At 44.3% G+C, this 12610-nt stretch overlaps 1 protein-coding gene across 2 annotated transcripts in view; it reads left to right on the top strand.

The window, feature by feature from the left end:
- Positions 1 to 11812, top strand: part of LOC144824788 (c-Myc-binding protein-like) — an 89388-nt gene extending 77576 nt beyond the window's left edge. For both annotated transcript variants that reach the window (XM_078683793.1, XM_078683791.1), the window contains exons 4-5: positions 10988 to 11117; positions 11446 to 11812. In XM_078683793.1, the coding sequence (XP_078539919.1) occupies positions 10988 to 11117; positions 11446 to 11484 (169 nt within the window). In that variant the 3' untranslated portion in view covers positions 11485 to 11812. The remainder of the gene's footprint in view (positions 1 to 10987; positions 11118 to 11445) is intronic.
- The last annotated feature ends 798 nt before the right edge of the window (positions 11813 to 12610 follow it).

Genomic DNA, 12610 nt, shown 5'->3' with positions numbered 1-12610 from the left:
TGTATATATGTGTATATATATGTATATATGTATGTATGTGTGTGTGTATGTATATATATATATATATATATATATATATATATATATATATATATATATTTATTTTCATACTCGTACCCTCTCAGCGACGCGCCCACCATCCAGAGCCATCAAATAAGAGGAAAACGGAAGACCCAGAGTGCAGGTGAGTTCTTTTATTTCTCAGTACACCACGGCAGCATAACGTTTCGGCCTGCACAGAGGCCTTGGTCACATGACGCACCGAGAGAGTTGCGTGAATTTAAAGTGCTCGTGCATTCAAAATATTACAATTTGATTGGTTAGGTGATTTGTGGGGGAGTATCCACATTAGATTTACTGACAGCGTGTTGCGATTATTGTAGGGACACAAGATCATTCATGTACTGCCTATTTCATTAATAACTGTTTAAATACAATTTTATCCGAATAATCGATAAATACGTGACAAAGAAAATCTTATGTCATTATAAAATACAAAAAAGAACAAGTGATGGACTGAATGTGGATCAATGTCACACACTCCCCCAGTCAAAAGATCTGGGCCCAAATCCATCGTTTTTTTGCACTCCACACCACCCTGGGTCAGATAATGGCTTTATGCAAATCAGCTCTGACCCTGTTGCCCCATGGGAACAGTCCAGTCCGAACTACAACAGCCATATCTTTCCCAGACCGGAATCAAGCATCCGAGGACCGGACCGGTTTCGAGGTAACACCTCTCTTCAGCCCGGCTAGCTTGACTCCAAGTGGTGTGGAGTGCCTGGGACCCACGTCTGGGCATCCCCAGCGCACTTAGGGCGGCAATTGCAAAAAAGAACAGGTGATGGACTGAATGTGGATCAATGTCACACACTCCCCCAGTCAAAAGATCTGGGCCCAAATCCATCGTTTTTTTGCCCTCCATCACTTGTTGTTTTTGCAATTGCCGCCCTAAGTGCGCTGGGGATGCCCAGACGAGGGTCCCAGGCACTCCACACCACTTGGAGTCAAGCTAGCCGGGCTGAAGAGAGGTGTTACCTCGAAACCGGTCCGGTCCTCGGATGCTTGATTCCGTTCTGGGAAGGACATGGCTTTTGTAGTTCGGACTGGACTGTTCCCATGGGGCAACAGGGTCAGAGCTGATTTGCATATCGCCATTGTCTAACCCAGGGTGGTGTGGAGTGCAAAAAAACGATGGATTTGGGCCCAGATCTTTTGACTGGGGGAGTGTGTGACATTGATCCACATTCAGTCCATCACTTGTTGTTTTTGCCATTATAAAATACATACAAAGCATTTCATATATTTACAACTATTTACACAAAATATCATATGCCTTAATAGCAATATTTACATATGTAATTCGATAGTTGATTGATCGGATACATAGGCTTATATGCTTTTCCCCCTCACCTACATGTAATACTATTTTGACTAATAGATACCAATTGGAAATCGCATGTTTTTTAAGGATTGAACAATATCATTTCCACGTACTTGCCATAACTCCTCCAGACACCATAATACTGTAATACGCGAATGCATTTTGAAACAAAGGTGATTAAAAACAATAGTTTGCTGAAATTATTATTTACATGCAGCCTGATGCACCTTCTGACAGGAACTAACAAATGGATATGTTGTTACTCAGGGGTGACCAGTAACCTAGTTGTTTGTTTCATATACAGTTATATTGGCCACCAGTAACATAGTGCAAAGCAAGCATAATTATTGGTTAAACCAAACACAGATGAGCAGACGGGGAGATGGAGTATTTAAGGATGGCACCTATCAGGAGCTCCTATAGACACGTATAAAAATCCTCCGTGGAGTTGAGACCATTGGGAGTCTTGCTGTCCATTTCCAAGATATACCTGGTCTCAAGTGCCCTTAGGATGCCCTCTCTATTGCCACCTCTCCTTAAAGGACCTACAGAGTCTATGGCATAGTATATAAGGAGTCCACTATCATTGTTGTGGTGCTCCCTAAAATGCCTTGCCACCGGATATGCGGCATCATTGGTGTTGATGGCCCTAATGTGCTGGCGTACCCGTTTGTGGACCTGCAATTTGGTACTGCCAATATATTGCAGACCACATGGGCACTCCAGCACATAAACCACATATTCCGTCTTACATGTCAACTGTTTGTTAATTTTACGCGGCACTGTGGAGAATGCTGTTAGGAACTCTGTTTTATTGAGCCCTTGCGAGCATGCCTTGCAGCTAGAGCACTTTCTAAAGCCCCGACTTGCTGCTAGCCAATTTTTAGGTGGAATACCGAGGCTCCCATTCAGACGACTGGGAATGATACAAGCAATGGGAATCTATGAAAGTTACCAATACTGGAGAACTAAAGTTACAGGTAAGTAACTTGTTTCGTATGGACTATGTGCAATAGCATAAGGACTGGGGTATACTCTGGGCATGGAGAAGATTTTTCTCTGCAAAAACCATCAGCAGTGACCATTTGAAAAGCTGCAAGCCCCGGAATTAACTTATTTGTAAATTAATTTGGAGAACTCTCCAGCTCGAAATATTAGCCAATGCTTTATCTAACAGACTTTGATTAGTGCACAGGGGTGTACAGGAACCCCCTCCCACTTTGCTTCTGTTTCTCCAGCAAGCTTGAGTGAAATGGACTTTCTTCTTTCCCTCTAATTTGCACCCACCAGTGTGTTGCATTTTCTGTGTCCAAGCTCTCCAGTCAGTTACCCATAGTCTGTCACGCTGGGAGTTCCCCGTCATTGCGCAATTGCTCAAACGAGATCAAGGCACCTTTCTGAAAGGCCAAAGTGGTTACCCCCTGCTGCTTCCGACGCTGTTACTTCAGCTTACCCAGTCTGCTTACTAAATGGAATTCTATAGCTTAAGCGGGTTTCGAGTGCATATGGGACCATGTTCGTTATGAGGCATAAGCTCCTCTGATAGCTACTTTTAGCCTTGCGCAACAATCTGTTGCCCTGGTGGGGGAGCACTTCCTGCGATAGTAAAGACTCGCTCACTACCCTCTGTGCTCGGAAGTGGGAGCCAGTCCCAGTTCTTCCAGATGCCTGCCTGCTAACCAGCAGGCATGACACTGTAGTTATGCCACCAAATATTATGCTCTAAATTTGAAGTGCTTAGGCCTCCCTTGTCCACTGGGAGCAGTCATTTAGCTAAAGCTATACTCCGCCTCCCCTTTTTCAAGGGAAGCTTCCTAGCATTGCATGTACCATACGAAAGTTGTTCAAGGGGATTGTTATGGAAATCGTATTAAAGTCAGGAAAGAACCACCAATGTTGAAAGGGCTATTCTGCCCTGCACAGATGGTGGAAGTGTACACCGGAGCGCTATCTGGACAGTATCTATGGCCACAGTGAGGTCTCTATCTAGGATATCACAAGTGGTGTGGTAGACGTTAATGGCCAAATACCTGAATGTGTGCAATACCTAATGGCTCTCAACCATGAAATTCTGCTGTGGACAGTCTGGATGGGATGGGAATAGGCAGGTCTTTGACCAGTTCACTCCTAGCCCTGAGGCGATGTGGAATTCCTTGGGTATGTCTGTTATAGCATCTATTCCATCGTATGTCTTGTACATATATTAAAAGGTCTTCTGCATATAATTAAATTGTGTCTCTCTCCCTCAGTTGGTATCCCCGATTTCTGTCTTTCCTGCCGAAGCCTATGTGCTAGCAGTTCCACCACCAAGACCAACTGTATCCAGGACCGATGGCATCCTTGACGTGTGCTCCTACTAATATGAAAGGGGGCTGAGATGCAGCTACCTATCTTCATCTGTGCTGTAGGTTCCGTTTAAAGGAGTAGGATTCATCTTTGAAACCTCCCTTCTATGCCCATGACTGTCAAGGTTGTGAACATATTATCCCAATCATCACTATCAAATTCTTTCTCTAGGTCTAAAACTACACACGCTGCGAAGGGCCAGTTCGCAGGTGCATGTTCCAGTACATCAGACATTGTGTGTAGTGGAGCGGTCTGGGATAAACCCATTTTGGTTCAGGTGATCCAAATGCAGGATATGTTCCAGCAACCACACCACCATGATCTTACTTAATATCTTGTAGTCCTTTCCTAACATAACTAGCATCCTACCGGCCCCATTCCATAAGGGAGTATCTTCCCTGGCTTTGGGAGGTCGAGCAGTTGTGCTTCCCTGAGCGACGGCGGCAGCTGCCCAGCTTTGAGGGCAACGTTGCACACCTCTATTAGTTTAGCGGCAAGTAGGTCCTCATATGCCTTGCAAAACCAAATACGTAAACCATCCAGTCATGGGGTCTTACATGTTTCAGCTCACCTAATGACTCCTTGAACTTCTTGCTCTGTGATGGATGCACTGAGGTCTTCCCTCGTCACGCCGAGTATACTAGGCAGCTTGATCGCATTGTGAAATCTAAAAGTTGAAGTTTGGCAGTATAAAATCATGGCTTCCCATTATGTTAGTGTGGTTTCTACTGTGTCCCATTAGTCTGATATAATTCAATATTCGGTGTGGGTTGGATCTTGGAATGCTGCATCCTCTAAGCAGCTGGTTGTAGCCACCATGTTGGCACTGCGGGAATGCAAGTGTTCCATGTCATGTGGAGTAGTAAGGGGTTATGGTATGACAGGGTCTTCCTTAGTTATTCTGCCTGTGACTTGTAAGTGTATGGCATGGTGGCAGTCCGTCTCGTCCAACAGGACATAGAAATTGTGCGGTGGTGAAAAGAATAATCTTTAACATGTGGGTACATAACACACCAGCTGTCCACTAACGACTAGTGTGCCAGCCATTGAGTCAAGAGGGTTGCCAGTGTGATCACAAGGGAGGAGGGAAAAAGTGGTTGAGACTGATCCAGGAGGGGGTTCAGTAGGCAGTTAAAATCTCCTCACATTACCCATGGTGTCTGCCCATCTGGTCATTATGATGGAGAGATTTGCGCAATACGAATGTTACGCTACATTTGGAGTGCGAACACATCCCAGCACGAGGGGTCGTCCATCCAATTGCCCCTCTACAGAGACATCCTCCCTTCTGGACCTATTTCTGCTGCTATGCTCTTGAAGGGCACCATTGACCTCACCCATATGAGTGACCCTTGACCGAATCCTGAGATGTAGTGCCATAGCACTGACCCTGCCACTGTTTTGTAGATGTGTGTCTTTCCCCTTTGGACATATGTATTTCTTGAATAAATGCTATTGGAGTATCTCTTTAGAGGTATTGTTTAACTGCATGCTCTTTACAGGCCGTCCCCGTGGCCCTGACGTTCCAGGTAACAAAGCTTAGTCTGGTCGTCTGAACTGTACCCTACTGATGGGTGTGAGGTTGAGGGGCCAAGATCCTGCACTCAAGGTGCAGTGTGTTGTGTGGAGGTAATGTTTGAGGCTGACTACAACTAGTATGTGTGGATTGATCAAAATCTAAACGCCCAACTCCCATATCCAGGGCGACAGTAACATCTGTCCGCCCAAACCCAAGAGCAAGCAGTCCCAATTAAAGGGCCCTCCAGTCCATGCTTTGTGGTACAGTGTCGCACCTGGAGCATGACAGAGTTGGCCAGCCTTCCATCACGAACTTGTGCATAACTGACTGGCATTTTGCTCCAATGAGTAAATAGGAAAGAAGAACAGGGAGGAGGTAAAGGAACCTTCTCAACTTTGTTTTTACAATGAAATAGGGAGCCACCCAGGCTAGCCCATACCTCCTTAGCCCCTCTATTGTCACTTGATTACCACTGGTCGCTTAGGGGAGGAGTGGGGGTTTTGAATCTGAGTGGTGTTCCCTTGTCCCATTCCTCCATCTGGGCTATAAGCATTGCTGCACTATTCAGTGTTGATGTCTGTCCAAAAATGAGTTCAGGTTATCTGCTGTGTGCGGTGTAACCGTTGCTATGTTCTCTGAGATATTGCTTCTATTCAATATGTTGGAACTCCCCTCCTGCTGTGTCTCCTCCTGAGTTTGCTTTGGTGAGGATCTATGCTCCAGCCTTATGTTAGCAGTAGACAGTGCTTGCATCTGCTTTTCTCAAGCCTGTACTAGGGTAGTGGTTTCTGTAATGGTCACAGGCCCACCAACCCATCCCCGCCTTCTCGAGTTTCCTGGTGCCCTCCGCGATCGGGCTTGTGCATGCAGTTAGGGACATACAGAAGGGGGTTCACCCACTATAAGTCACTGGGACCTGGGTAGTTAAGGTACTGAGAAAGGGGTCCCAGCAAACGAAGGTACAAATTATAAACACAATGTTAAGAAATAGTAACACAATTAATTCGCATACATTGTTATTTAATCACATGTAGGTATATCTTAAATAGCAACAATTTGCATTTATACAAAGTATTTACAAGTGCCCCTGGGGGGGAAAGGGAAGTGATAAGTGGCAGGTACTAATTATTCCCTTGCGGCGGGGTCATCAGGACTGGGGACAGGGTAGGGCACCTGATCAATAGATAACGAGTGCATGTTTTAATTTATTATAACAATCAAATTGTATTCACTAAAAATGGAAACACACAATGGAACACACGACATACCCAATCAGTCGTATATCTGAGATAGGGATGGAAGGGAAGTACTCTTGATGTGAGGAAACACAGGATCCTATAAAATCGTAGAGAATACAATTGACGATCCCGCTTATAGGAAACAGTCATAAAGTTCACGGATAACTGGTGGTTAATGAGTTGGCACTTACTCGAAAAATGAGAGAATAGATCATCAGTATGGAGTTCTTGTGTATAAGGCGTTATCTGTCCGCCCGTAGGACGGACATCTTGCGATCAAAGCCACTGCAGAGTCGATCGTTGTTATTCAAAACACCGTCTGTAAAAGGCGGATAGGGGTAAGTTTTACTAATAACACAGCGAGAGCGTCATGGCGCAAGTGGGCTATCGCTTACCAGAATTGAAACTAATCCTTCCAGATCCGAAGCGCGGTCAGCAATGAAGACCGGCTTCTTCCTGGTTGATCTATAACCATGGTTACCGGAGCACGTGACCATGGTCGACGTGTTCACAGGAAACACAGAGATAGGACTATTAGCGTGTGGATCGGAACTAGGGGAATGGTGAGTTTGTTCCGTGACTACGGTAACCAGTGCAAGTAACATTGGCAGGATAAGATCTAGAATAAATAAGGATTGCTAGTTTGAGTGGGCATTACGTTCATCTTAAAATCATATAATCTAAAGATATTTACAATTATTACTACAAGGGATATTTTGAAATAATCCCAAGCATATGAGAACAGTGTTAGTGAAGGCATAAACATATGCAATAAAGAAAATGGAGACACATTTCAATTGGGAATGGCAGTAAAAGACAATTGTAGGGGAACGTATATGGCAAATAAACCCATTGTCTCCGCAATGGGTTTAAGAAAGAAGTCAACGTATCTTCCAAGTGGTTCCAGCATGGAGCCACAGCCCGAGACTATGGGTCTTCCCGGGGGGTCTACCATACTTATGTTTATCTTGGGTAGAGTATAAATCGTGGGCAGCCTGGGGTGCTTCTGATTTAAATATTCCAATTCTTGTTCCGTAAGGAAACCCAGATCGAGGCCTTCCCTAGTGACTTCAAGAATTTCACGAGCCAAGGATAGCGACGGGTCAGCTGTAAGATGTTTGTAACTAACTCCATCATTCAATTGTCGAAAAATTTCTACTTCGTATTTGGTGACATCCTGTAAAACTATTGCCCCACCGTTGTCGGCTGGTTTGATGACAACCAAGTGGAGCATGATATGTGTTGCAATTGATTTATTGGATTTATTATTCGTTTTGTCTGTGTTTTGACTATAATCACACAATATAGCTGCATTTTATGTCACTGATTCTTACCCACACTTCCCATCACGCTATCACTTCCCTTTCCCCCCTAGGGGCACTTGTAAATACTTTGTATAAATGCAAATTGTTGCTATTTAAGATATACTTACATTGTGATTAAATAACGATGTATGCAAATTAATTGTGTTACTATTTCTTAACATTGTGTTTATAATTTGTACCTTCGTTTGCTGGGACCCCCTTTCTCTGTACCTGCAGTTAGGGACAGGCTGAGGACTCGTATCGACGCTGTACCACCCAACCCCAGGTGTTGTCCGGTTCCGTGAAGTTGCTGGTGTAATTCGTGATTACCTTAAGCTTGACCGGGATTAATAAACAGTATGAGAGTCTAAGCTTGACCGGGATTAATAAACAGTATGAGAGTCCAACCAATCGTACCTGTTTCTTCACCCCTAAGAAGGAGGCTCTGTGCCGTCTTACTACCAATGTGTAATCCGGGAAGATCATATCTTGGCATTATCGTGCGTAATGGGCTCCTTACAACTGCTACCTGTAGTATGGCTTCCTTGTCTCTCTAATTCATCAGTCAGGCCATAACTGGTCATGGAGGCGCACCCGGTGGCTGGCACTCGCTGTGCCTGTTCAACCAAATAGTGGGGTGACAGTCCAGTGTGCGATGCTTTGTGAGCCAGCCACGTTTTGAAGAATTCCACTGGGTCTGCATCTTCTGCTCCCTCTGGGAAGCCAACTATACAGATATTGTTACAGCTTATTCTCCCTTCTGAATCTTCCGCTCTATATTCCATTCTGGTTTTTTTAAACATTTTTATTTGCATTTTATTATAGACCAACAATACAATCATATCATCTTCAGTCCGCACTCCCTCCCCTGCCACCCTCCACCCCCCCAGCATTGCAGCACAAATTCCTTCTGTTCACCCCACCCTATTTTCGTATGTGTAGCGCTGCGAGAGTCTAATGCCTCTGACCTCTTATATCTCCAGTCTTTATGTCCTTGTACTCCTGCCCCTTCGTGTCTCTTGTATCCCATCTCATAGCCCCCCATTCAGCCCATAATATCTTCTTGGGGCAGCCTCTCTCTTTGTATGTGACCCTTTCAGCGGCCAAGGGTCTAACCCTCTTCCATTCTTCCAGCTTTGGGGGTGCTTCCGCTCCCCAGTACTTAGCTATATCTCTTTGCGATTACCAGAGCCAAGACCAGAAAAATCAACAGGGGACGAGCCAGGTCCACGTCGTTTGTCATGCCTAGAAGAGTCCGCTTAGGCTCAAGTTCTATATTCCATTCTTGAACTTTCTCCCCTAGATCCTTGAATTTTATCTTCTACTTCTCAATTGGTTGGAGCACTCGCTTTGGTTTGTGTTACCTGTGCTCTCTGATAGTCTTGGGGTAGACTAAGCTCCACCTCAATGGCATCCACCCGACCACTGCTGTCTTGTTTGGTTTCTGCAATTAGTCAGGATTTGGTCCAGCTTGATGTCGGTGGGAGCCAGTTTTGTGGCAGTCTGGAGCTCCTCTGTGCTTTCGGGGTCTAGTCTGCCGGCACCGAAGCATTCAGCTGGTTGAGTGCCCCCTCGCCTCCCCATTTTGAGCACCCGTGCTTTTCCTGCACAGTCAAACGTGCGTACAAATCTTTCTTCAGCTGTTTGCGCATGGACCCGCCTTCACCCTGGGCTTAATCCCAAGTCTGTTCACTAGGGTGGTACAAGCAGTCATGTCCGTGGGGATTCTCTGGTTCCGACTGCATGGAGGAGGGCGTCATGCTCCCATTCATTTCGCAGCCAGAGTTAATTGGCAAAGAGATACCAAAGGGGATGATGGACGGAGAGTTTGAGCAAATCAAACACTCACCCCCAGTCAACTGATCTGGGTTTAATCCATCATTCTTTAGCTCACTCCACCACCCCAGTTCAGACATGGCCATATGCAAATCAGTCTGGCCCTGTGCCTCATGGGAACAGTCCAGCCCGAACTGCCAAGCCATGTCTTCCCTGGACTGGAAACAAGCATCCTGGGACCGGTTTCGGGTTCATTACCCTCATTAGCCAGGCTATCTTGAATCAAGTGGCAAATTGAGCAAGGGACCCACGTCATGGCATACCCTCCCAACTTAGGCCGAACAAAGCGATAGCAAAGGGGAAGATGGACGGAGCGTTTGAGCAAATCAAACACTCACCCCCAGTCAACCCCCGAAATCGGTCCTAGGATGCTTGTTTCCATGCCAGGGAGGACCTGGCTTAGCAGTTCGGGCTGGACTGTCCCCATGGGGCACAGGGTCAAGACTGATTTGCATATGGCTGGGTTCAAACTGGAATGGCATGGTGAGCAAAAAGACGATAGATTTAGGCCCAGACCTCTGTACTGGGATGAATGTATGACCTTGTTCTGCTTTCTGTCCAACTGTTTTTGGAGTTAATTGGCAGGCCTAATCTTGCTACCAGTGCATTGAGGCGGGTGTCTTCAGTCCCTCTGGTTTTAGGTAGAGTGACATTTCATGACTGACATCAATCTGTATGGGTGTTTTATTTTTTGTAGTTAAGATCAAGTATAACGTATGTTATGTTATAGCGTCTTATAAAGCGCTCAGCTGCCCCAGCAAAGGGGCGTCCCACCGCTAAATCCAGCCTAAGGACCGGGATCAACAGGTAGGCATACAGAAAGGATTAATTCAGGGGAAAAAGGATGTTTTAATAGCTTTCCTAAATTCAAGCCGACCTTCCATTTCACGGCTATGGGCTGGTAAGGCATTCCATAGTTTTGCTGCTAGGAAGCGAAAGGAACGTCCGCCTGCTTGGCTTCGTTTGATCCGGGGTACTTTGACCAGCCGAGCGTAGAGCACCAGTAGGAACATACATTCAGCAAAGTACCAAGCATTTTGGGGGTAGCAAATTTCAAGATTTTGAACGAAATGCAAAGGGTCTTAAATTGTATCTGCTGAGTTACTGGGAGCCAGTGGCTACTGGGTATGTCAGTGTTATTAAAATAAATGCATGTATTTGCATCTTTCAACATTCTAGTAATGAGTTTAAACATGCTTTAGGGTAATCGAGTGAAAGGCTCTCAAAAGTTGAACCATTGACAATTGCATAGAACATGTGTTGCCTAAGAAATAAGGTATACTACAATACAATTTCCTCAAAAATAGGCTTTTAGATCAAATGCTTTGCAAAAGAAATTGTTGTTCTTAACTCTTTGTAGCTTTCTGAAACAACATTTGTGTGTGGCTGGTCCAGAAACTGCAGATGTTGAGACGCTTCGTCTAGAGTTAGCTGACCTTAAACAAAAATATGAAGCTTTACAGGAAGAATTCAAAGAGTACAAATCTAAGGTATAGTAATTTGTAAGGTTTTTAAAACCTTTTTAAAATCCATCATGTGTAATATTTGTAAATGTGTTTCGTTTGGCGATTCTAGAAATGTTAAATCCAGTCTTGAAAGGATTTTTGCTGACCCACATATGTAGATATATCTGTGTGTGTGTGTGTGTGTGTGTGTGTGTGTGTGTATATATAACATATGTATGTGTGGTTCCTAGAGATGTTACAAATTTGAGGAACAAAAGTACAAGAATAATTACATTTGCCGTTGCATTTGATGGTATTTTAATTAATGTTGGATAAGGATTTAAATTGACTTCTTTTTATCGCTATTTTGCAGCACAGTGAAACGCCTCAAGAAGAAAAACGGCCAGAATAGTACTTCTTTCCTGAGTGGCTAATGCAAAGGACTTCTCATGTACAGCTGTCTTTTTCCCGTTGTAGTCTAAATAGGTGTTAATAAATGCTATTGAAAAAGTGTATCAATTGTCTGTATGGGTGTGTTGGTAGATGGGAAGACAGTTTGGTGCATTAAAGAGAATTGTGTATTACTATTACTTGCACCAATGGTAGATTAACAGTAATCCAGTTCAGGTGATTGGCTTAATGAAGCTTTCTTGGTCAAATTTTTGGAGGCAATTAGAGTAATGTTCTAATCCGGCTCTCCCTTTCTATTTTGTGGCAAAAATAAACTAAAGAGCATCCTGTGCCAGATGTTTGACTTCCTAAATATTTGGCTTGTAGGAACATGGAAATAGTTATTCTTTTGAAATGGGTAGGGTGGGATAATGAGTGTGATCTTTGAAGTAGAGAGGAAGTCATGTCCAAGAACTGAATGTTATAGGACGCCCAATTAGTGAAGTGTGGGGTTAATTTGTAGATACTGGAGGTAGAGGAAGGAGGATCTGAGAGATAGAAAAAATACCAGCAAACACCTGATCTGATACTCCTTTTTGAAGAATTGGTGAGCAGAGGTATGGTGGTGTATTTTTTGTTAAGTACCAGGTTAATGAAAAGGGACTAGTGTACTGATTGTTGTGAGGTGCAATGGCTGTGAAGTTTAAGACGTGCGTGATACTAGAAGTGGAAAAATAACAAGCCGAATTGAAGGGTGTTGGGGGATAGATTCTGGATAGAAAGGTAGAGCACACCATGAGAACATTAGCTGTTCTAGAGATTTGGAGATTGGTAGAAATGAAATGGACTGCTGGAGTTTTTGTGCAGGTGGGCTCAACATTGCAGTATGAGGACATAATAATTTTTGGGGGGGAACAGAAGATTGATTTTTCAGCTGTTCAAAGAATGTGCAGAGTTGCTGGAAGTGAGTTGATGTGGTAATGAGCCCTTTAGTACAAGGGTCTTTCCTTTGTGCCTTTAAGACATTTGTGGGAAGTGTCCTCTGATTGCAACATGATCACCCAAAATGAATTCTTTTATTGAAGTACAATGTTTTAAGGGCTTCACATTGATTGGTGTGGAAGACTAGCCAGGTGTTTAGTGCATGC

The sequence above is a fragment of the Lissotriton helveticus genome, chromosome 3_1, assembly GCF_964261635.1.
Source record: "Lissotriton helveticus chromosome 3_1, aLisHel1.1, whole genome shotgun sequence".
NCBI lineage: Eukaryota > Metazoa > Chordata > Amphibia > Caudata > Salamandridae > Lissotriton > Lissotriton helveticus.
This window is presented reverse-complemented; position numbering and strand designations above follow the sequence as displayed.